Source organism: Centroberyx gerrardi, chromosome 24 (genome assembly GCF_048128805.1).
Source record: "Centroberyx gerrardi isolate f3 chromosome 24, fCenGer3.hap1.cur.20231027, whole genome shotgun sequence".
Classification (NCBI taxonomy): Eukaryota; Metazoa; Chordata; class Actinopteri; order Beryciformes; family Berycidae; genus Centroberyx; species Centroberyx gerrardi.
In genome coordinates this window covers 1,726,739-1,752,240 of record NC_136020.1, presented here as the reverse complement: position 1 = coordinate 1,752,240, position 25,502 = coordinate 1,726,739, and the positions used below count along the sequence as shown (strand labels likewise).

At 39.8% G+C, this 25,502-nt stretch overlaps 3 protein-coding genes across 5 annotated transcripts in view; 2 read left to right on the top strand and 1 right to left on the bottom strand.

Moving 5' to 3' along the window:
* Positions 1-8,983: 8,983 nt before the first annotated feature.
* Positions 8,984-13,673, bottom strand: tmbim4 (transmembrane BAX inhibitor motif containing 4). The gene is made up of 7 exons (XM_071917265.2): positions 13,475-13,673; positions 12,626-12,734; positions 11,899-12,004; positions 11,583-11,616; positions 11,369-11,486; positions 11,208-11,253; positions 8,984-10,878 (listed from the first exon to the last, which is right to left on the bottom strand). The coding sequence occupies exons 1-7, from the start codon at positions 13,563-13,565 to the stop codon at positions 10,672-10,674; spliced, it is 711 nt and encodes a 236-aa protein (XP_071773366.1). The 5' UTR covers positions 13,566-13,673; the 3' UTR covers positions 8,984-10,671.
* A 1,729-nt stretch (positions 13,674-15,402) lies between these two features.
* LOC139925766 (beta-2-microglobulin-like) overlaps positions 15,403-25,502 on the top strand; it is a 71,529-nt gene continuing 61,429 nt past the window's right edge. The window contains exons 1-4 of one of the 2 annotated variants that reach the window (XM_071917266.2): positions 15,403-15,546; positions 16,088-16,360; positions 17,075-17,110; positions 17,228-17,774. In XM_071917266.2, coding sequence (XP_071773367.1) covers positions 15,483-15,546; positions 16,088-16,360; positions 17,075-17,088 — 351 coding nt within the window. In that variant the 5' untranslated portion in view covers positions 15,403-15,482 and the 3' untranslated portion in view covers positions 17,089-17,110; positions 17,228-17,774. Of the gene's footprint in view, positions 15,547-16,087; positions 16,361-17,074; positions 17,111-17,227; positions 17,775-25,502 lie in introns of those variants that run through there. The other variant, XM_078282126.1, reaches the window with a different exon arrangement.
* b2m (beta-2-microglobulin) lies at positions 19,352-21,598 on the top strand. Of its 2 annotated transcripts, none has more exons than XM_071917261.2 (4): positions 19,352-19,521; positions 20,098-20,370; positions 20,859-20,895; positions 21,012-21,598. In XM_071917261.2, exons 1-3 carry the CDS (start codon positions 19,356-19,358, stop codon positions 20,870-20,872), a joined length of 453 nt encoding a protein of 150 aa, XP_071773362.2. In that variant the 5' UTR covers positions 19,352-19,355; the 3' UTR covers positions 20,873-20,895; positions 21,012-21,598. The 2 variants fall into 2 exon arrangements, with proteins under 2 accessions (XP_071773362.2, XP_078138038.1); XM_078281912.1 differs by having other exon boundaries at positions 20,089-20,370.

The following is a 25,502-nucleotide window of genomic DNA, read 5'->3' as shown; positions in this document are numbered from 1 at the left end:
TAACGGGACAATGTACCAAAACCTGGAGTAAAAGACCAGGGATTACAGCACATCATCCCTTCCTTCCCCTCATGAAAACTTCCTTTGTCCTTCCTTGAGTAGTTTGGGAAATTGGATTCCAAGTTTTGGACATTCAATTTTCCATTCATTTCTAAATGGGATATTACAGTTTCCCTGCTTATTTTCTCTGCGTTGTGTGTTTTGGATCATCTCCCTGCTCTATGGAGTTAAATATTTCGCTGAAATACATCATATGGTTACTGACTAATTTTGTGTACTGGGATGCTTTCCAGAAACCATATGGGTCTTCCCTGCTGTGCTTCTATAATTATATCCACAGCACATTTGTAAAATCCCCATCGCTCCCTCCACTGTCATCTCCTGTGGAGGATGGGGATGGTAAGAGTCCTGACATCAATGCCCAGCCTTCTACTACAGCATCATACCAAGCTGGCTTGTCCACATACTACATGCTTAGATTACATTAGATGAAACTTTAATGATCCCCATGGGGAAATGTTGCAGCAACAATAGGTGATAAATAAGAGTAGAGCAAATGGCGGTTATATAAACATACTCAACTGACAATTCCAACACACATATATTAAGTTGATATGCATGGAGAAAAACGGAAAAAAAAGTCTGGATTCCAGCATTAACAGCTTAGAAAGACAATGTGAGATTTGTGCATCATGAAAAAGGTGAATTCTAAAAAACAGACACAAGCATGCTTGAGTGCACCGTGATTTTGTGTTTAGGTGTGTGTGTGTGTGTGTGTGTGTGTGTGTGTGTGTGTGTATTTGCCCGTGACCTTCCTGACATTTGATCTTAATTACTGGCACTTTGAGCATGGAGGAGCAGAGTGAGCGAGGGCTCTCTTGTTTTAATTTGCCTGAGCTCTGAAAACAGAGCCGTGTTGTTTCAGTCTTCCTGGAGGCCTCAGAGCAAAACCCTGGTGCTGGAAACTCTGAATCAGATGGACGTTATTTTCATAAGGCTGACTACATGGTGATGCACACTGGCGACCTCGATCTCTACCTGCCTCAGAATTTACAACCGGCAATCAAAAGCATAATGCTGCTGTCATGGAAAAAACACGTACCTGGAATTTCTGTGTGTTTATTATTGTCTTACTTTATATAGCCATTTATGTGCTGCATCAGTTTATGATCAAATTTGATGAAACTTAACTGATTCCTGTGGGGAAACTGGGCTCTTGCAGCAGCATCTAGTAATATGATACAATAGGATATAAATAAGAATAAAGATACTTAACCAACAATTTCAACACTAGAACATATATTAAGTAGAAATGTATGGAAAGTATAGAAAAGTATGAATTACAGTGTTAAGAGGTGCAAATTAGCAGCAGTGGTAACAGTAGAATGTATTTTAACAAAGAAAAAAAGGCATGATAAATATGTACAATATGACAGTGTGTTCAGTAGGCTATTAATAACTTATATAAAAATTAAACTTCAATTTCACGGTGCTTGGGCACCTGTTCAACCCCATTGTATAATTTCATCAACATGTGGGTGTCAATGAGAAAATAACCATTGTGTTCTTCACTCCTGAAAAACTATGCGGAAAAATACACATTTGTGTCTTAGATTACCACAAATTGCTGGCACATGCATAAAAAGAGATAATTGTTGGTTGTTTAATGATTCCCACTCCTATTAAAGTTAGATTTACTATCCAGGCCACGGTGCATACCTGCAGACCAATACAGAATTGTATTGAAGAGCTGGAGTCATGGAGGAGGAATTTGGGAGTGGAGCTAATAGCTCTATAAAGCAGTTGGTTGAAACCACCTGCTGTTGCTAATGATCTGATCCTCTGTTTGCCCTGGCAGAGTGGGACATCCTCTTACTGGGACTCTACATACAGAATAGAGTGGGTCATCCTCTGTCTTAAGGCTGTGGTCTGTTAGAATAACAAGTCAGAACTAGCTTAGCGCTATATAGCCAGCTTTGCAGCATGGACCAAAGTAGCTTCTCTGTCGTTTTCTACGTTATCCTTGATGCTATTGCCAGCTTTCAGTTGAGTTTTGGTTGAGTTGAGCTTTGCTAACGGACACATCTGCACAGTTCTCAAGCAAGTGTGACAGACTTTACGGCTCAGACATGCCACAGTAACCCTTAAAATTCCATAATTGCCATTTTATGCTGTACTAGCCAAATTACCAAGGCAAACATAGGACCGTTCGATCCATTCAAGTTCTGTGGTCTCGGCTAACAAGCTGTCTACTACAACCAAAATGGCCATCAATGATGACGGCAGCGAATGCTAACCGTGTTAAACCGTGCTAAACGTGTCCACAAGCAATTTGAACTGTAGAGAAACCTGAAATGGAAAAATCAATCTTCCAGTGCAACAGCAGTGAAAACTAGCATTAGCAGGAGCTGTAACTTATGGTCCATCAGTTGCTCTATAAAGGTTATTACCTCCAGTTCAACAAGGACCTAATGAAAATTCTACAGGGTCTTAGACACATCAGCACATGGAGATGTGAAGAAGAAACAAGAAGCAGTATCATGTACATCAAGAAGGGTCTGACCATGTTGACTGATGGAAGCACAACCAACTGAATTCTATACTTCCTGACTCTTTTTTCATTGTTCATAGACCCCGTTTAGGCTGTGAAGTGCTATGACTTCTGGCAAGTTCATACCTGGTCAATGTGTTGAGACTCAAAGACCTGGAAAAGAGACTAGATCCACCTTGGCTAATACATTCTCTCTCCCTCTCTCACAGGTTTGTGTCTTGGAGGTCATGGCTGGGAAACACTACTGGTGCTACATCTGCTCCTCAATGCCTTGATTCTAAGCATTTCAGTCTGCTTGCTAACAGTCATGTCTCTGATTCATACTGTACAGTCCAAGCCAAATAGGCCAAATCATTCAGATTTGCGTAAAAACACCAAAATTGGTATACATGTAAAGTTCATGGCAAGAATTAATCAACGATAGCGGTCATTTTTCTTTCCTCCATTACAATCAAATGAGTTTTCCTCAACTGGTCGCTGAACTGACCATGATAGGATTGAAAAAAAAATGTCTACAGCTATGTTTAGATGGTCAAAGAATATAATAGTGCTAAGGAAAACGAATTGTTCGGATCATCATATATGGGGAATTCAGTGATATTGTGTAATGAAATAGAGTGAGAATTGCATTTTTTAAAAACATTTTTAAGTCATTTTTGCCTTTATTAGATAGTTCAAAGTAAAAAGAGAGACAGGGAAGATTGGGGGAGACAGAGAGGGTGATGAGATGTGACAAAGGTCCAAAGCCTGGACGCTCCCACAGTGATACTTATGCACTGCCCTCTTTATGTCCATTTATGTACAATATGCCTTTTTTTCTTCCCATGACCCATTTTGATATGAAATCTCGTTACCAAGGAAAACATTACATAGGGCCGCCTCACCGCCCATAGGTCAGTTTAGCTTCTTCTACCCAGAGGCTAGATAAGACTGTTGAACTGGAAGCAGAATGCGGCGACATATTGTTTCAATTAAGAGGCCAAGCAGACACAGATAATAAGAGGTGGTGTGTTGCAGCAAGCGAAGAAGGAGACATTGGGGCCGAATAAAAAAAAAGTGATATTTGTGGTGACATGACGAACAAGGCAAGATGGCTGGTTTTCGAACCACCTAGCCAAGCCATGTATCATATTTAGTCTTTTGCACTATTTAAAAAAGTGGCTGACAAAAAATTTTTTTTGGAATCTAGTAGACACACTGGCTACTGGATCAACAAGTTAATTTCCCACCCTGGTGTTGCTGCTCAGTCGACTTTTCCTGGATAAATAAAGGTTCAAAAATGTTCCAGCAATTAACCCCAGCTTGACTCCAGGGTGAGTCAATCAGTTGTGTTTCCATAGGACACACACACACACACACATGCGGTGGTCAGAGAAGACAGGTGAAAATAAACAGCCACGTCGGTGCTTATTTTTCCTGCTGCAGGCACGTAAATGAGTGCGGCCTTGTCCTCTTCCTCAGCTTCTTCACAGAGGAATAAAACAATAACAAAACAGGCTCAGGAATCCCAAATATGCGCTGCAGAAAGGGAATGTCGGCGGTCACCGAGGCAACAGTCAGACAGCTTGTCCGATGGTTTCTGATGGTGTTTTCTCTGCCTCCCATCTGCTCTGCATGTCAGATGTAGCGCCTCAACACCTGGGTAGATGATAGGGATTGTGGGATATAAGGGCCAAGCGTGCTGGAAACGATATGAAACCATAGCTCATGCCCATTCATGTAGAACGACCTTACAATACAGAGTCATAGTATTCTATTCTAATTGGTACACAACTGATTTTCTTTTGGCTTCTGCTTCTCAACATATTACTACTACTGGGTCGTCTAAGTAATCATCTTTACCTTAGAGGGGGGAAGCACAGGGTATATGCTAGAGAAACCCATCGCAAAAACAAGTGCACTGGAATGTTAACTATTTATCTCACTTCTCTTTTGTGGGAAAGCTTACTTCTCTTCAGGACACCGGCCTGGATGTGGGCAATCATTTTGTGGTCTTGTGGTTTTCCTGGATTCTCTATGAATACGCCGGCACTGCCATTTAAAAAAGCCATGAGGTGATCCCGGTGCGAGCAAGTTCGGTTTGTTTTGGTCTTTGCTCTGTCTCTAATACCTGGTTACCGGCAGACGTGACTTTGTTGTTCCGTGTCGTGGCTCCAGAGTACAAGGGGAGGAGTGATCCACCGTTGTAACAAGGAGGTCTCCATGTAATCAAAGGGCGTCGCTTCTAGCCGCAGAGTGGAGAGGCAGGAAGGACTGGGCCAGGCCCTCTACCAGCCTGGTTAATCCTCCCATCAATGCCGACAATAGGCTGTGGGCCCGCCGTGCCACCGTCCCTTACATCATCACTATATGGCCAAGAGGGGAGGAGAGAGCCACACGGTAACCAAAGAAACACATCAAAGACCAAGGGTGAGAATGAATAGGGTTGCCTCTGTCAAAGGATATAATATGTCCCATACATAATGGTGTGGAAAAATACAGAGTTGTTACTGGGGAATGGAGATGGGAGTGAAATATGATTCGGAGTTTCAGAGTTTTGCTCACCAGGCTGCATCAGGATCTGGTCTTTGGGCTTAGATAGCAGAAACAATGCATGCCGTGCGTTGTATCACCATAACATAGCAGCCTGCGATAAAGTCATGTGAAACGTTGTGGAGAAAATAAATCTCCTCCGGTCCCGCCCTTGATAATAACGTGTGAACCGCAGAGGGTGTGTTTATGAGAATGTGTGTGTGTGTGTGTGTGTGTGTGTGTGGTGAGGCTTTTTATCACTGCAGGGTCTTTGCATGAATGGTTAGGTGCTGGCTTCAAAAAGATAGAGAGAGCATTTTTTTTTTTTATATATCTAGAACCTTGTGTGTGTAAGGGAGGAGAAGTGAGCTGGAGGAGTTGCAGGTTACAATCCAACTACAATCCATCTGGGGATTAGTAACCGACACCGCTCCTCCATTAGTACCAATACAAACCACCATATGCATCTCATATCTGCGAAGCGCCGAGCCAGCGTCAGAAGCCCAAACCTCCCACAGAACCTGTGAAAAGCTGCCAGCCGACATCAGAGAGGAGCCCCGCTGGGCAATCACACACGACGGAAAATATGTCCAAGATAAAGGCTCGGCGAATTAAAAAGGAAATAAAAGGGTAAGGGATGGAGGGATAAGCGACTTGTGAAGGAGCAACATGAAAGCGCTAGTTTTGCAGCAGGAAACAGGAGTGCGGAGGTCTGGCAGAGTTTAAAGTAAAAATTGGCGACATTTTCATATAAATAAATGTCTTGTTTTGCTATAATTTGTCACCGATTGATATAGCACAATAGTGATTCAACCTGCAGCTTTTACATTTGCTGTTCTAAACACCCTGTGTCTGGTAGGTCTTTCCTGGGAAAAATCCTCTGGCACAGAGGAAGTGATGTGTTTTACATTTCCATTGTTTGGAATAAATAGAAGAAGAACTGGCTAGTTATCATGATAGCCACCACGGCTGAACAGACAAAGAAAAGAGCGACACCTACAGAAACTCAAACTTCATCAACAGAAAAAACCCATACTGTTTGATTGACAGGTGATCTTTGGGAAGAGCAGTGCAGAAACACCACAGCAATGAGCGCTGAGCACCAAAGATGGAGACAAATGTTTTAAAATTGGTTTTCACGGATTACCACTTTAACACACAGAACAATCTGACTTGACACAGGAATGACACCTGACTCAACAGTTAGTCTCTCCCAAACCATATCCATCAAACCAACAGGACCTCAATATATTTGATGTAGTTCCACTGATTACATTTTTGCTGTGTAGCTGACATTTTGTTTCTGGTCTGTGTTTTATGTCTTAAGTCTAACAGTGTAGAGGAAGTGGGTATTTTGTTGGACTCCAACCTTCTAAATCACTTCATATGGAAACTAAGCAAGGTTAGAAGTAAAAAATTACATTTACTCTTGTTACTGTAATTAAGTAGCTGTGTACTGTACTTGCACTTATTTGTAGTTTTTGAAGTCAGTAATTTTACTTTTAAGTAGGCTACGTTTTAACTGAAGTATTGTAAGCTACTTAGCTACATTTTAAATTGTATCCGTTACAAAGTACAATGTTGTAGTCAGTCATTACATCACTAATGTCAACCTACTTGAACATTAAATACTTGTATTTATACAGTATTACTGCTTTGAGTTAGCTAGTTTTAGCTAGTTTGCTAGCCCTGCCAGTTAATTGGGTAGCTAGTAGTAAAAGAAGCATCAATGTAGAAATGTTACTGAATAATGTGGATAGACATTTTCAGTTTATTTTTATATCACAGATGGAATGACACAAATTTCAGAATCTTATTTTCAAAATGCTCAACAGTCTATAAAAATGTGCAATATCATGTTCTCTGTCTCTCATGCGTTTTACATTGCATGAGAAGATCATATGAACCTCTTAAGTTGTCGAGAAGCAAAAAGGCCTGACATCAAAGGTCTGCTATTTCACCACCCAGGAATCTCTGCGCCAATCCACCACAAGGATACCAACCACACTGGAATTTTAAGTGGCTTTAACCAGTGTTTGTCTGTCGGTGGTGGGGGGAGTGGAAGCCAGCCCTCTTTGTTTCCTGGATAGGGTGATGGTGATTGTAAAGTCCTGTCAACAGCATCCTTGGATGGAGAGGCAGCACCCCCAGCCCCTATCTGCTATCTGACCAGTTGAAGACCGACTGTCCCCTCTTGCAGAACTAAAGACCAAAGCACAATACTCCACCCCCACCCTCATGCAAGAACTACATAGTTTTTACACATGAAATAAAAGGATGAATGCTGATCTTTTGAATAATTAAAGGTACAACAATAGCTAAATTGGGGGGGGGGGGGTTAATAGGGTTTTTGATCAGTACCAATGGTTCAGGGATTACTTGGCCAGGTGCTGAGGTTTCTGGCTTTCAAAACTCACTTTCTGGCCCGTACTCTGTTTTGGAACAAAAACTTCCCAGGGTTAGGGTTAGGGTTAACCCTAACCCTAACCCGTTTCAAAACTCCCCCTACTGGCATTTTCAACTGCTCAATGACGGACAACCAGCGTCACAACCTGTGGTCACAACACATTTTAGCTACGAAGGCTAAAACTTCTCATTCTCAAGCCAAAATATGCCAAGGCAGTATTACTATTCCTGTATTTAGCATGGTGATATATTACCTCTTTACTAGACGTTTCTGTTGGATTTCTGCTCTGATTACCTAACTTACTCCTCTCCACTGGGGAAAAGTGACTTTATTATTTGTGTCAATTACAGGCCACCTTAAGCTCAGACCTGTTGACATTGTCACAATTCCTACTGGCTGCCAGTAGAAGGTGATAAAATTCATAAATTACTTAATGCCCCTTTAAGAAGCTGAAACTACTTTTTATTTCTCATTTGCATCTTTTCTCTTGTGTAACCTGGACTATGTAATCAATTTCCAAAGGACTAGATTTACAGTGCAGGGCTAATGTGCCATGCAGCAGTTCATAGGGCAATCATGAAAAAGAGGTTTTTCAACCTGTAAGGTCACAAGGACTTATTGTTCAATTATCCAATATATCAGACGTTGGGTGAAACCATTCAGAATTTGTCTACTTATGGTCTACTTATGATCTCAACTTGTTCAGAGTGGAAAGTTTTAGAAGCGAGTCTTGGACTAGGCCAGAGAGACCATTTACCTCAATAAAGCATTCCTCAGCCATGTGGAAATATACATTAATGATGGCAATAGCAGGACAACAGCTCCACATCTGGGTCCCAGAATGCCTTTTCATTACTGGCATGTCAATCACTTGCCAATGGCGCCCTCTAGTGGTGTTTCTGGGGAACAGTGGTCACCACAGATGACCAGTAAGAAGTAAATTATCCATTGAGATCTCTTAATTCAGACAGCCAACTCAAAATTTTGCAGTCTGGGAGTGGTGGTTGGGTTTCATCATCTATGCCAGGAGAGTGTTGATGCATGGATACCTACCTGAATAAGACAATTTATAAGAAACATTTTGATTTTGTTTGGATTAAACAATAGTTTTATAGCCATGTTCTTATCTCCACCACAACATTTAGATCTGTATATGGATCAAAATGGTCACATCCATACACTGTTGAAAATTCATAATTCTGTCAGGTGGATAAACCATGATCTCCAGTTGGTGATCATCATCAGGCAAACAACCACCAATAGAAACAAAAATGCTTTAAGAAAAAATTAAATTGTGCTTTTTCCCCTTAAAAGACCATATCCTTGTACCTTACATGAGTTGGACACTACTAAGTAAGTACTATGAATTTACCTGTAAGATTAGACTAATATGTTGTTTTGCCGATCAAAAAAAGAACACATTTCCGTAATAATAGTCCATGACTATTGTTGTAAACATTTGGAAGGAGCTAGTGACCAGAAACAGACCAAACAGAATAAAGGTACATGACAAATAACATACATCTGATTTTAATCCAGTGGAAAACCAAACACACAAGTGTCAACTCCTTGTCATATAAGATGTGCACTACGCTACTTTTGAAATTAAAATTCTACTGTATTTGTGGTCTTGTTAATAAATTATTCATTAAGCAAAAATAGAGGCAAATACCTTCATAAACGTTTCCCATATCTCAATAGACAAGCTTGTAATGCCTCATTACATATAATCTCTTTGTATTTCTCAGAGTCCTTGAGATTCCCTTCTCCAACAGCTTCTGTCTTTCACTGCAGGTAGACAACACTTTATCACATTAAGATTTTCACTTACGGTTCTCTGGTCCCACAAACTCCTGGTTGTTGGTACATTTACTCCATGAAAATATATACAGAGTTATAATTAACCCAAGCATGCACTTAACAATCAGTGGAATGTATGCACAATGCTTCATTCGATCACAAAATTTAACTTCTGAGATGATACACACACTGGTGTAACTACCTGTATCTTGTAATGCAAGTACCCAGTATCTTATGTCAGGATTATACACTATTAACAGATGTAATGTGAGGTAATGCAGTAATACTTAAAGGGGCACCTCACCAAAAAAAAATCCTAATCCCAATTTTATTATGTGCAATATCATACGTAACTAAACACAAGCATTATTAGACAAATTCGATTTGAAAAGCGATTAATTATCTTAAAGGATAACGCTGGTGTTTTTTAATGCATTTCTTACCGTCAACAAATCCTATGAAAATAACAAAATCAGCAATGATTTTGTTTTGCCAGCAAGTCTCATCCATGTAGCCGGTGCCCAATGAAGCCATGTCCCAGCAGCCACAGAACTCCATTGTATTAACAAAACGATTAAAAACACGTCAAAGAGCCATGCCGTTGCTCTGGCAGCATATTTCACCATCATGATGCACCAGGCCAGCCGACTTTTTCCTCAAACAACTTAATAAGCCAACTGTAAACACGTTTGCGATCTCAGAAAAGTAGTTCCGTAGCACTGAAAATAGTCCCCGGCGTAATGAAGAATTTGTTCCCATTTGAATTTGATTTGGTAATAACTACAATAGCCTGACTTTTTCATGGTAACAGTTAGCGATTTTTAAAATTGAAACTACGTCTTTGTGAGCTGTATTTAAAGGTTTTTAGCTTACAAATGGAGCCAATGACTTCCGGGATGAAGGCTAAAAACGGTACGTGGGAAGTCAGAAAGTAATGGGAGTAGAGCAAACGCATTGTTGATTTTGTTATTTTCATAGGATTTGTTGACTATAAGAAATGCATTAAAAAATACCAGCGTTATCCTTTAAGCCTCACAGAGGCTTTTTAAGTTACTAAGCCGTTTTATAATATGCTTCGTAAATTGTAGTTTTAAGAATTCAAAAGTTCAGTTCTAGGTGAAATGCCCCTTTAAAAAAATGCACAATCACCCAAAACAACAGAAACAATCAGTATAGCTACCCATAAAGATGTCATTCAGCAAGCACACAAATGGCATTTGTTTTTTTTTTGCAAAATTCTTCTGCAAACTTTGATTTTGGCAAAAATTCTGAACAACAAAACTCACATAAACACAATTTTAGTTAGGAAACATAAAGCACAGGGTAATCTTAGGGTAGTTTTCAGTGGGTTTGGGATGATTGACAATAACCTGTAGTACAGCAGTTTGAACGCCAGCCGCCTTTAGTTCTTCTTCATGGAGTCGAGGAGGCGCAGCAGGTGCAGGAAGAGGTTGACGATGTCCAGGTAGAGGTTGATGGAGGCCAGGACGTGCTCCTCGGGGGAAAGCTGGTGCATCAGGAGGTGGGTGTCGTAGATGATGAAGCCGCAGAACACCAGAGCGCCAGCTCCGGCCAGAACCAGCTCTGTGGTGTCGCTGTTGAAGAAGATCTGCAAAGACAAGGGGTGACCACCCATAAGGGAAGTGTAGCTAAATGAGAAAACAAAGGTCTTGGGACCACTTGTATTTAACAGCAGTTAAATACAAAAATCAGTCAGATGAGGCATTTACTGTCCATTTTAAAGGATGTAAATATTACCAGAGGAAGTGATGTGCATGACAATCAGTTTTGGCAAGGGAAAGAGAAATCGGACTTCAATGTGTATAAAAGAGACCCGTTTTAATGCCAGGTGTAAATGTAATCCAGCTAAATCAGATCTAGACACAATCTGGACACGAGTCGCATGTTAATGACAGATGGAAAGGCGGCTAAACTCACCCTCATGAAACTCGCAATGATCAAGATCCACAGGCAGGCAAACAATCTGTAAGGCACAAAACTTTAAAATCAGCCTCACTAGTATCCAAAAACACAAATGTGCAAAAACTGGTAAAAAAATAAATAAATAAATAAAAACTATAAAGCACAACAAGACTCACCCTGCTCCCAATTTGCTGAAGTCTCTCTTGGACTGGAAGGTGTAGGCCGTCAGTCCAACAAACACAGCACAGGTCAGGAAGAAGGCCTGAAGTATTGTGGAGTATTCATAGAAGGTCACTGTGGGGAGAAAAAACAGTGGAATCAGCACGGTCTGCCAACAGGGGCTCAAAAGACTGGAATCTGGGTTTTCAGAATGACTGGCAAGCAACTCACAAGCTGTCGCCACAGAAATCGCCTCCAGCAACGTCTGTGAAACAACAAACAACTAGTTAGTAGCATTCATACAGAAGCTTAAACAATACATTCACAAGCCAGTTTATCTAAAAGTTACAGTCATTAACCAGCTAATCTATTCACTAGCCACCTATTGTCGATGTTACATTCACCAGCCAGCTAATCTAAAGGTTACATTCCCTAACATACTCCCTTAGATGAGCTCTGTGTGTGTTTGTATGATGAAAGAGATGTGGATAGACAGAACAGCTAACTACTCAACAGACTGGAAACACTCAGAGAATGAAAGCCTTACAAATGTGACCAGCAGGTAGAGGTTGACTGGGTGCTGGTGTCTGTAGATGGCCAAGGCCAGCAGCAGAGCCAGAGAGCCCAGGGCTGAAACCAAAACCACTGCAGGACTGAGGAAGAAACCAGGCCACAGTCAGACAACATGACCAACACAAGCTTTATGGATCCAATACTGATATTTCAGCTAAGACAGGGGGAGGGAATACGACCTGCAAAAGTGTAATGCTGCTTTCACGGAAAAACACGCAACTGCAATTTTGGTGTTTGTTATTTTCTTACTTAAATTGAAAGTCTACATAGTAATTTATGTGCTGCATGACATTGAGATAAGGCTTGATGAAACTAATATTTCTAGTATTGTGCCAGCGCAACAAAATGTTTTTTCTTGGTATAGGGGTGCTTGTCAAAAAGTCTCAATAACATGAAGAAGCAGTAGTATTAGGAAACAGCAAAGAACAATAGGCAACTAACAAATTCGATGCTAGTAAGTAAAAATGGACCAAACACTATAGCAGCTCATTTCACTATTAGTTCCTCCTCTCTGGTTGAAGGTGCATTAATCAGTTGAATAAGCTACTGTAGTGTTTGGTTGAAGTGAAACTGGCAGACTCTTAGGTCACGGTGGGTGGGACATGGCTGAGAGACTCAGCTTTAGAGAGCGATACGGTCAGAGCTCTGCATGACATCTAGCCATTCATATCTGTGTTACATGATAACCATACTGGCCTTACCTGGCATGAACAAAATCCCTGATGGTGTGAGAGAACATGAAGAGGGCGGAGGTGGCTGTGGTCAGGATGATCTGCAGACTCAGGAGGCTGTACACCTTCCGCAGGAAATCTGGTTGAGGAAAGACAGTGGTGGAGAGAGCATCACATTAGCTAACATTGCTAACAATGCTATCAGTTTGCATTAGTTATGTTTGAACCAGTGCAACAACTAGTTATGTTTGAACCAGTGTAAACAGCTGGCTATGCTATAGGTAGTGCTAACAGTTAGTTGTGTCTGAACCAGTGCTAACCGCTAGTTATGTTTAAACCAGTAGTAACAGTTAACTACAGTTAACATATACGTTTGAAACAGTATGAACAGCTACTCCGTTATGTTTAAACCAATGTCCACAGCTTGGTTTGAAAACCAATGCTGGCAGTTAAGAGTTAAACCAGTGCTAGTAACGTTTGAACCAGTGCTAAAAGCCAGTTAGTTATGTTTAAAATAATACTAACAGCTACTTATGTTTGAACCAATAGTAAGCTAATTAGGTTAGCCATGTTTGAACCAGGTTTGAAGTAGTGCTAACAGCTAACTACCTAACTATTATGTTTAAACCAGTGCTAACACCTAGTTAGGTTGAGACAAATGCTAACAGCTACAGTAACAGTGGCTATGTTTAAACCAGTGCTTAACAGCTAACGTTAGTCGTGCTTCAACCAGTGCTAACAGTTAGGCTTAGCCTTAGTTATGTTTAAAAATGCTAACAGCTAACGTTAGCTATCAGGTTATATTTATACCAGTGTTTGGCCTAGCTAGCGTTGATGTCAACACTACAATCCAAACGTCAAGCTAGAAACCTGACTTACCCATCCGGATCTGGACGCTGGCTGTAGCAACATTTGTGCCATAGTTAAAGTCATCTTCAATAGAAGACCTGGGGTATTTTTCACTACTCATCGTATTAAATAAATGTAGATTAGAATAACGACTGGTATTTTCGTCTGTTTCGCAGCTGTTTCCGTATTCGTCAATCGTCACATGGGTAGATTACAGCTGGTTGATGATAGTCCAGTCAGTCCGGACTTTCACCCACTCACGCTCTTCAACGTTTCCACAACCTACGATTGCTTAAGTATTGGAGATTTTTTATTAAGTATTTGGGGGAAAAAATACACAAATGAAATGCCACTAATTTACACTAAGACACAAAGTGCATTTTACTACTAGTGTAATTCGGCAAAACACCACACGAAAAGACCTGTCTTTCAATCAGCTAAACGCAGCAGGTGAATTTCATTGAAATTGACTTTATATACATAGTATGTATCAGCTTTAAAAGTCTGCCAATCACCACTTTTATGTGTGTTTTTAGAGCAACATAAGGCAACATTAGGCAACTAACAGAGATTCACAGAGGACAAATAGATGGTACTAGAATTAGGCTAAAGGAGCCTCCGTCACAAAAACTGCAACAATGTGTCAAGGGGAACAGTGTGGAAAATCAGTTTGGAGAAACACAAAGGAAGCCTTCAACCCACAATGTCTGTTGCCAACTATTAAAGAGTAAATCAACACTAAATCACATAGGACAGAAAATGACTGCTGAATTGCTCTCTATGGGTTGAAACTTTCAAGAATGTTGCACTTGTGGCCATGTCAAAGCAGGTGTTTTCCATCAGCTGTCAAAGGCAAAATACCTGCTTTGACATCAATGATTGCGGTGTGACCAGAAGTGCAACATTCTTTCAACCCATTGCCATCTGCTATTGGCTGAGCTTTGATGCCAGATGATGTCACCACCTGTTGTAATAATATATGACAACACCCGGAATCAAAGATCAGCCAATTGCATATGGCAATTTCAGTAGCATGCTTTTTGCTTTACACAGATTTGGGGTTCTGTAATGGTATGGCACCATCTACTGGGTGTCAGTAGGTCTGATGATTGTTCTGCATGGTGGTATAACAACCAAGGAATATGAATCCATTTTACAGGACCAGGAGCACCCTAGGGTGCAAACGCTGTTCCCTCATGATGTCCCCATATTCCAAAATAATAATGTCCCCATACTGCTAGTTTCATGAAGTCACACTCCTTCCATGGCCTCCCCAGTCAGCAGATCTAAGCATCATTAAACCTTTATGGGAGCTAGTTTTCCACCTCTTTTATTCCTCAAAGCATTAGAGGCCTTCTTTCTTGAAGAAAGCTCCAATATCCTACTACATACAGTTCAGGATGCAGTATGACAGCAGGACAAGGAGGACTGAATGGTGGCCCTACTTATCAGATACTTTATCTTCATATATTGTGTGTTCCCCTTATTTTATCCACTCCCTGTGTGTATATATTGTATATTGTAGTAGACTAATTGTCACTATGTCCAAATGGATGAGGAGGACTTGTTCCAGCTTGTATTTCTTTCAGCCACTAATGTTGTCTCTCTACTAGAAAAAATCATATTGACAGCATCAACATTCTTATGGATGTCCAAATTTGATCTTGTGTAGTTAATATCTTGTCTATCTTGCAGTCATCAGGTATTGCTCCATGTTGTTCCCAAAGGTGGTTTGGTTTAGTTTGGTTTGGACGTTTTTCTGGAGCTGGTGACTGTGGGTTTTCAGGGAGTTTCCGTAAACCTTTCCTCCCCATAATAACAAACCAAACCTGTCCAGTCATATTTTACCTGGTAACAGTGTAATGGACGTTTCTGATTGGCTGTTGTGATGAAAATCCTGCTGTAGGGGCGGTCCTACAGCTTTGTATAATACTGCCCCGCTGTACTTTCACTTTACTTTAGTCTTTCAGACAGAGCGGACACACCAATTTCTGTGTCATTTGATATTCTCTAACAGCAACAAGGACTTCGATTAAACATGAACGTTGTCTTGTGTCTCGCGGCCCTGGCAGCCGTCTTCTGTGCTGTGGAATCCAAAACCTGTAAGTAATATTGATCAAAAAGCTGTTAAATTTGTTCGACCTGTATCTGCTGTAACTGAATTTTTTTAATTTTTTTTTTGGATAATTTATAATTTCATTGAAGAAACCAGCTTTCTCTCTGGTAAACAATATACATAAATGCTACAGATAAACTACTTTGTGTATCATTTTACCACAGATTAATTCAATTTCCTTGATGCATATAGAAGACAAGGCAGGGACTTTTGAGTTATAAAACTGTAATCGGCTGGTTGTTAACCTGGTAAGAGGGCGTCAGAAAGTAGTGCAACAGTTAAAATATTTAAAAACCTGTTTTAGGTTTTGAAATATGAATATCTTTTGTCCTTTCTGTTTTTATATGGTGGGATTCCCCTCCAAAATCTAGTTTCGATTTCCAGTAAAAGCTGCTTTGCTCTGGCAGTGCCCTCCACTGGCCACTTCATATAAGACATACAGATACTGATGACTTTTTTCACAGTAGATACATCATGAAAATATCTTTTTCATTTTTGGTTTGATTTAATTTTCCCCTTTCTTTCAGCGCCACCCAAGGTCCAGGTGTACAGCCGTAACCCAGGAGAGTTCGGGAAGGAAAACACCCTGATCTGCCATGTGACCAACTTCCACCCTCCAGACATCACCATCCGCCTGCTGAAGAACGGAGAGGAGTTGTCCAGGGCCGATCAGACCGACCTGGCCTTCAAACAGGACTGGCACTTCCACCTGACCAAGAACGCGGCCTTCACCCCCCAGAGTGGAGACAAGTACAGCTGCAGGGTCACCCACGGGCAAAAATCCAATGATTATGCTTGGGGTGAGTTATGACTGTCTTGCATGTGTTTAAGATAAAACCTCATTGATCCCTGTGGGGAAATTAGGTCCTTGCAGCAGCAAAAGTAATAGAATTCAGAAGGGGAAAATGATATAAGCATACGATAAAATATAAAGTAACCAATAAACAGTAGAAACAATAAGAATAATAAAAATAATACAACAATAAAAAAAAAGCACAAACTAAAATAGAAATAAGTGAGGGTTTATGTAAATAGCGTATGCTGCCAACAGTTTCAACACTTAGAGAATGTGTTGAAATATGTTTAGGAAAAACAATGCAGCAAATGGATGTTAAATTTGTGCAGTATATGTAAGTGAATATAAATATATAGTGTAAAAAAAAAAAGTAAATATGAATCAATATGAAATAGTGTAACCTTTATGGAAGTAAAATGTCATTATTATGTACAAAATATAAGTATAACAAAGTGTGAAAACCCAAGAAGCAGATATGTTAATTTAAAGTCAAATACACAAACGCAAATGTGCGTCATATTCACATTAACAAATCTATAGAAGGCCAGATATGTGCAGAAAGTGTCTAGATGTGTCGACTAGCATTACAACAAACAAACAAAAAAGTCCCTTAAGTATATTGACTTTACAAATGCAGATGACGCAGAATAATCCAAACATGTTGCAACAAATAGGCTTCTGCTTTGCCTCATTTGCATTGCTTTGTCTTGTTTTACAGACTCAGACATGTAACTGTCAGGAGAGGGGCAGCCAGGTGAGTTCACCCATTCACTTTATTGCTCTCAGTGACAGTATTCAAGATAAAAAGCTCAAAGTCTGTCAGTGTTTATATAATGCGGTATGATAATATGATGTCATTCTCTCTTTCCAGGGTGTCATTGCATCTTTTGATCTCAACTACTGCGGTGTCAAATTGACAGACATCTTCAATGAATTTACAGCATCCCGATTTCACCCGCACTTTCTCTTTTTTTGACAGTATATCAGTTTAGGAGACGCTTCATTTTCCATTACCTTTTTTATATGCCAGATTACCGGGACTGCAGACACCCAGTTTTGTTGTTTGTAAATTAACAATGTGCTGCTTAATGTTATTTCCCACTTAACCAAATTATGCTGTTTATTGATGAACATTTTATGGCCAAAGGCCTATTTAGGTTAAATAGGGATTTGGTTCTGTGTAGTTTGCAAACTGTTCTTTTTTTCCTTTAATTGCCTTAAACTGTTATTTTCTGCCTAAAGCAGAAGCATAAAAGTTGGAGTAAAAAGTAAATTTTAATTGGCCAAATTTGACACTCCAGTGCTTAATAGTCTGATTCATAATGTGTGAACTGGGTGTTCTTTCTTTTGGAAGTGTGTTTTTCTCTGATTGAAAGTATTGATGTTTTCTACTGAATAAATGTCTCTTCAAAAATTGATTGCGGATGCTTTTCATTCTTTTAATACATACCTCTCTATACAATCCATAGTTTCATGAGATGAATATATCTTATATAATTATATTATGGAGTGAAAAATCTTTGGTCCCATATAATAATGACTCGCCTCACATTTAGTTGTATTGATGACTTGACTGAAAGCATGGGCAACAAATTTCATATAAGACAATTTGTTTAGGCTAAAACCAACCCCCCTGGATGCACAGTGAATTATTTATTTTTTTTCTAAACAACCGCAAAACCCATACCCCATACCCTAAATATTCCCACCAAGCCCACCCTTCCTCTAGGACCCCCCCCCCACCCCCCCCCACCCCCCCCAAAAAAAGTACATTAACATGAATGGTGACATACGGAATGAGGGCCTATGTGTAGGCTACATGTTGGTGTTCTGTTGTGCAAAATCAGAGCAAAAGAAGGCCACTACAGATCAAAATGTGTCTACAGGTAATATTTGTAGTGTGTTAAATAGGATAGAAAAGGTTGCCATTTTTGGAACAAGTTATCTGAAGATCAGAGAAAACTTCATATTTTAAAGTATTAAAATGGACATTACATCCTTAGCCATAGAGACAGAAGGAGGTGGAGATTAGGAGATTTCCATGCCAACAAAATGCTGGGAAGTGGGAATCCTGGGAAGTGTGAGGTGGCACAGTCTAATTTGGAAATAGAGTCTCTGAAATGTTTATGCCCATACGAGCCCGCAGAGAGAGAAGGTAGACTTATTTGAAAATAATTAAAAAAAGATACATGCGAGACTGCATTCATATAGTGCTCGTATAGAATTATCGAGAATAAAATACTTAATAAAGCCAACGGTTTATTTCCATTGTGGTCCTCTAGGGGAGGGAGGAAGAGGGGGGACAAGGTGACAGATCGACAAGTCAGGTAAGATCCATCGGTAAGATAAGGCGGGATAAAAAGACACTATCGCTGCCTGACGCCATCTTGGACGCCAGGTGTAGGCTATCTTTGTTTTGCAACAACAACTTGAAATAATCCCTATATAGCCTGCTCATAATGTGAAGGTGAAGTCAATAGCGGAGGTTATAATACTTTATTTTTACGAATAGGGGACAATGAGGAAGCAGACACAAATTTAAAATGGCGCCTAAATGTTTTATATTTCACTTTCATATTTTAATAACAAAATATGTCATCTTGTCGCCTATGTGTAGCCTATGTTTTAAGCAACAACGAAAAGTATTAGCCAAATTACAATAGGCCTACTTTTTAGTTGTCTTATTTAAAAGCCGAACTAGGGACTAGGGTTGGAAATACATCTTTTATATTTCAACTGTGGAGTGTAGGCCTATGTTTATTTCACTGTCCCTATCAAATAAACTACAAAATAAATAAATTATAATGATCATTATCATAATCATAATCATTGATACACCGGGTTATATGAGGTAATAGCAGAACTAAACTGGTGAAGATCTCTAATAATGAAACTGCGCAACAAGGACCAACATGTCAGAGTAAATTCTCCCTAGCAACAATTCCTGTTGATTTTTCTGTTGGTGGAATTCGGGGGGAGGCGTGGCCTTATCCGCATGGATGTACTTTCGTTTTCCAGCGGAAGGCAGTTTTGTCGTCTCTCTTGCCCTTCTGAGAACTTTTAACATCTTTACGTCTATTTCGAAGTCGATTGAAGGCGAAATAATGAATACGTTTATCTTATCCGTTCTCTTCTGCATCCTTGGGACTTTAATGGCCAAAGAATGTAAGTAGCCTACAGTACCTACTTATACTTGACAACAAAAAGGCCGCTGTTTGATCACACTGTAGGCCCACGGAACTCGATCTGAGAAGATTTTGTCATAAGGAACTGAATCTTAGAAGATTTGTTGTTAAATTATTTGGTACAGAATTATTTAAGTGTCTAACTTTATACGTCATGTAAGGAGATGACAACGCAGGGGGGTAGAGAAATTTGTGATTCACTCTGAGTGATTTATATATTTCCTATTGTGGAAATATGTAAAGAGTAGGCTACATTAAGCCATTATTCGTTTTGTTCGGGACCCCTTGATTCCTCCTCAAGAACCCCTATGGTTCCCTGGATCCCACTTTGGGTACCATTGCCCAGAAATAGTACAATCGTTTTTTCATTAATTTCAGCTGATAGTAATAATACACTATGACCAGTCTGGTTAATAATGTTGAAGCATAGGATAATGTGGAAAAGTAATAATAAGTAATAATGATAAAAAATAATTCCTGTACAGCCTGATCATAATGTTAAGTATCAAAGGTTAGCTCAATCTTGTTTTTCTGTTTCCTGCGTCAGCAAACGTAGCTCCGCCCCAGGTCCAGGTGTACAGCCGCAACCCAGGAGACTTCAAGAAGGAAAACACCCTGATCTGCCATGTCACCAACTTCCACCCTCCAGACATCACTATCAATCTCCTGAAGAATGGAATGGAAATCCCCAACGCCTATCAGACCGACCTGGCCTTCGGGGAGAACTGGCACTACCACCTGACCAAGAGCGTGGCCTTCATCCCTCAGAGTGGTGAGAAGTTCACCTGCAAGGTCACCCACATGGGAAACCCCATGTTTTACAGCTGGGGTAAGTCTCTCTCACTCATTCTCTCTCTCTCTTACACACCCACACACTCATTCTAAGTCCATTACATTTTCGCCTACTTCTAAGATGGGAAGTCGTAAATACAGCATTCATGTCCGAGCCCAATACTTCAGTTGTAAAGTTTTTTCAAATGAAAGAAAAATAATTTTATATATATATATATGTAAAATTGAAAAAATGAGTCCAAAATCTCAATTTTGCGTTAATCTGCAGGGTAAAGAGTTTTGAATACTGCACTCATTTTTCTGTTCTTTCTTTTTCAACATTCATTTTGTAAATTGACTTCTGCGGTGCTGGAGAACAACATGCATTCTGAATATTGCACAATTTTTTCTATTTCTCAATTTTCAATTTGAATAAACTGATAAGTGTTATGCGGGCCATTGTACATCCACATACCCCTTTTCAACATACATTTTCTAGATTGTTGTTGAAATTTTTATCAACATGCATTCCTTTGCTCCCTGCAGAGCCAGATATGTAATTCTTCAGTGTGCCTTGCTGCAGGTGTGTATAATTTATTCATTTTGAATGTCATTTTAGTTTAGTAAACACATATTTTTCTAACTGTCCAAGTGATTGTACAGGTGATAAAAAAACCCATTCTGCTTTGATAACCCCAGGTCCTGTCAGTCTCAGGAAAATATCATTTAAGTCCGCCATCTAATAGTGATGGTGTCTTTGGGTCACTTGCAATGCCAGCAAGTGGCAGGAAAGGTTGAAGATGGAGAAGATTGAAGATGGTTGAAGATTTGATTCAGGCAATTGTTGTACTTCAGTTTGGTGATGGATTTTTGTATCAAAGATTCAAAATGGTAGTGTACTCACCCTTTTCCATTGATTATTGGAAACCTAAATGTGTGTTTGCATTCCTTTATGTTGCTCATACTTAATCTTGAAAGGCTAAGTAGACTTCATGCAGTTGAACTGTCCAGTGTGGAATGTAGAATGTGGTTTGTTAATCTTTCATTTTAAATGTAAAATTAAAATCACATCCTTATAAATTGTCCTTTAAGAATCTTATGCTCATTTCTCTTTTAAATTAGGATCTAGAAAGCATTTAGCCTCTTGTTTACCTGCAATGCCAGTGTTGTTCCAGAAGATGGCACTAGCAGATAGCAGAACTCTTGGATATTATGCATGGCTTTGTAATAGAATTCTTTTTCACTTAAAAGTTGAATTTATTTGAAAATAAATGTTTATCACAATATGTTTGTCATTCTCGAAGATACTACTCCTATCAGGATGAAAGTACTCCACCATAGGATGTACATGTATTTGTATTTATTGGGGTTTACATTGCCACTTAAGGCTCCTCATCCTCTTCCTCAGAAGCAAACTGGGCAATCGCTAACTTTCTTGTCAGTTTTTATTTTTGACAATGTCATCCCAGTTGTTACTTCAGGATCTTGCAAGTTGTTAAACTTTGTGTTTCAAGAAAGTGAAAGAAACATGAAAAACATTATCTTTGTTTTTTTATTATTTTTTATCATTATCTGGTCAGATAAGATGCTTTTTTTCTCATGCTCAACAACCAGCCAAGGTAGCGTGAGGTGGTTAGTTTGGAGGAGACAACCAAACCACTGAAAATAACACACTAAAACAGAGGTGTCAAGTCTTCACCATGTAAACAAGCCTGTAGACTTCTTGTAGTGTTCACCACCCATAGAAATCTTGACCACATATCATGCAGCAAGAAGCAGCTGTTTGAAGACCAGATCTGATGCAATGCCTTCCTCCTTGAGGTTATACAAAACAGACAGATGTGAAAAAGACACTTAAAAGTTTGATTTTGATGTTAAAATCCTCTTCGAACATCTCAGAAACAAAAACCTCCATGACCAACTACACTGTTTGTCGTAGTGTCAAGCACTGATCTCCATGACACCTGGGGTCTCTAGCATGCCAAGACCAGATTTCAAAATAAGAGTGATCAAACATGTTTTGAAGAAGTCATGCTTTGAATTCTCTCTTTCCACCACACTCTCCCAGTCCCAGATTGCCAAATTTAAGAATTTCACTGATGATGCTTCATAGACTTCATAGAATTTTTTTTGCCGAAATTGGCAAAGATTTTTGCCTGTTTGTCATCATGGAGGCTTGTACCATATTGGAGCAGAAATTGTTGCGGAGTGTTTAAAGTAAATGTATAGTGTCATATTCTGTCTGATCTCATGTGATCTTTCCATGACAGTTCTAAAGGCTGGGAATTAAATGACGAGTTTATGCATAATTCCCACACCACTAGACATTTTGACATTAACTCAAGATGCAGAAATTGCGTGGATTGAAAAAAATGCCTCTAATACTGATTTGGACCTTTCTCATAATAATTCTTCACTGAAAGCAGAGCCTGGTTTGAACAACGTGCTGAAAGGGGGGGGGGGGGGGGGGGAGAACACAACTACATGCAAATCGGTGCTCAACATTTTCATTTTTTGCATTCCTCATTGGCATTGCTGTACATGAGAATGCTTTTCTCCACAGAAGACGTAGCCGTCTGCTAAACTTTAACTTTGAATCCGTTATTATGAAACCAAGTCAATATTGACAGCGTCATAGCGGCTTTAAGATACACAACAAGGTCACGTAGGTAAGAACGAACCTTCGTATAGTACGTGCCGTTTTCTCACATAGAGAAGTCACGCCAACTCCCAGCCAGCCAATTCAGTGGTCTATCCACGGACCATGGTCGCTAACACGGACCACTGGTTACTACCACTAGGGGCACGGAAGCTAGTGGTCGGTTGTGGTCCGGACCAGTCAGTGAGTGGTCTGTGGAGTGGTCTTTGTGGTCCTAATCCACCTTCTCCCTTCTCTCTCCTCCTTTGGCCGTGTTTGCAACACTTTTGTTGGCCGAATAAATGTCGGAAATCATAATCCTTTGTCTATTAAATATATTCTATTATCGATTATGCCTATAGGCTATTCTTATTGTTGCACTGTATTTTGCAGTTTGTGTGGTTATACTATCTATCTATCTATCTATCTATCTATCTATCTATCTATCTATGCATAGGATATGTGAGTAGCTATTTTATTTATTTCATATTTATTTCTAAATATGAGGTGAACCAGTGGCTCAAGGTGTGGTCCTTGTGGTCCAGACCAGTTGTTCAGCGGTCTGTGGAGTGGTCCTTGTGGTGCGTGGTGTGGTCCTTGTGGTCCAGCGGTGTGGTCCTTGTGGTCCGGACCAGTTGTTCAGTGGTCCGTGGAGTGTGAGTGCAGGTGAGTCACTTTCATTTCGTGTGGTATTTTGAAGAGTCTTAATAATAGCTATAAGTTTATACTGGTCGGTGACACAGTGTGGGCTAATGACGGACCACTTTGTTACTACGACGGGCTGTCGTTGGGGTTGCGCAATACATGTAACATTATTTATGATAGTGTAGGGGAAATTATGCAGAAAAATACCGCCGCACACTCTTAACTCTGATGCATATGTACTCGTATTCAATAAAAATTTGCTACAACCCCCTCTCCAAATCTGGCAATTCAATACTTCTATGTTCTTTGGTCAACATAAACACCTCGCAGAATCAAGGGCGGATATTTCATTTCACTGTTGGGGGGGACAATAAACAGAAAAATTTCTCAAGAGCAATTCCTGAAGGGGACACCAAATGTGCCGCCAAAAGTACTGTTGTATTAAATGTATATAGAGGTCCATTATGAAACATTTCCATAAGCACTTCATTCCTTTCTTATGAAGATTTTATCAAATTGCCTTTGATATTACTGGGGTCTTTCTACTTGGCATTTCGGTGCACTGAAAAATGATCGGATGTCTGTTTTTCTTTTCTCTGCCATTTTAACTGACCTGGCTGGCTGACAAATAGACACACACACACACACACACACACACAGCATGCAGGTTATTTACAGTAGTAGGTGAGATGCAACACCCATTAACTGAACTAATATATGCCTAATTAGATTTAGTTTTCCCGAAAAAGCAGATCTCTAATGTTTTGCTGTCAATGTGTAAAAGTCCAGAACGCTATGAAGCCTGCCAGAAACTTACTTCAGGGTCTATTTTAAGAATTAAGTCATAATTTATTTCCAAAATTATAAACAAAATTACATAGTGGCAGCCATTTTACATGCAGTAAGAAAAAAATAATATACTTAGAACTTAATTACGTAGGGTAAGTTAATCTTAAATAGCCTATTATATTATAGAAATATTACTGTTACCACCTACAAAAGATAATTTTGGTATGAAAACCCGCATTTTAATTTAACCAAGTATCCTGTATCATAAATACATGTCAGGCATTTGTAACAAACCAAACCGCTTGAAAATCGGTGGAAAATTCAGTGAGTTATGATGATTTTAATTGTGGATAGACCTCCTGCCTCCATACACATACATGCATTAGGAGACGCGGCTGCCCCGTACCAACACGTTGACACACAAGATTCAACCGCGAGGTAATGGAACAAAATGTAGTCTGGTTACAATTGTGAATGTGTTTTATTCTATTGAGTGGTAGAAGTAAAGAAAAATGTCTGACACATCCTTTGTTTTAAGTTAACCTTTGCGAAGCAGCTACTTACTGGAGGTCTGCCACCATTGACACACTCTCAGAGATCCTCCACAGACACTCGTACCGAGGGCTAATGTGTGTGTGTGGGGGTTCGGGGAGGCAGGTAGGCAGTGGACCAAACCACTGTGAGGCATATGAGAGGGGGGAGGGGGGGGCGCAATCTTTAGAAACTTAAAAACGCATTGTTTTGTGTCTATAATTAGCACAAGTGCTTTCAATGCACATTATTATATTATTTAAAATTATATAGTTATGTTTACAATGATATATTGAGGGGGACAACTCTCTGTTTTTCCCAGGAAGGGGGGGTCCGGACCCCCCTGTCCCCCCCGTAATTTCCGCCCATGCGCAGAATATGTTATAGCCTATGATCTTTTACATGTTTAATCCATAGACTGTAAATCTCCAGTTCAGCATACATACCTAATCCACCAAGCAGCATTTATTTCTGTAAATAAAATTGCTTACTGGTTCGCCTCCAATCACCCTCCACCAAAATACACTCTGGGCGCGCGAGCGTGAAGGTAGTTGAAATTTTATTTTAAGAAAAGTGCTGCTTGGTGG

Excerpts from the sequence above, each read along its gene's own strand:
- tmbim4 (XM_071917265.2), bottom strand. The coding sequence starts at position 13,565 with ATGAGTAGTGAAAAATACCCCAGGTCTTCTATTGAAGATGACTTTAAC. Across the intron at positions 11,617-11,898 it reads TCTACCTGCTGGTCACATTT|ACGTTGCTGGAGGCGATTTC; the intron begins GTAAGGCTTTCA and ends GTTGTTTCACAG. Across the intron at positions 11,254-11,368 it reads TTCAGCAAATTGGGAGCAGG|ATTGTTTGCCTGCCTGTGGA; the intron begins GTGAGTCTTGTT and ends TGTGCCTTACAG.
- b2m (XM_078281912.1), top strand. The coding sequence starts at position 19,356 with ATGTACTTTCGTTTTCCAGCGGAAGGCAGTTTTGTCGTCTCTCTTGCC. Across the intron at positions 19,522-20,088 it reads GACTTTAATGGCCAAAGAAT|CAAACGTAGCTCCGCCCCAG; the intron begins GTAAGTAGCCTA and ends TTCCTGCGTCAG.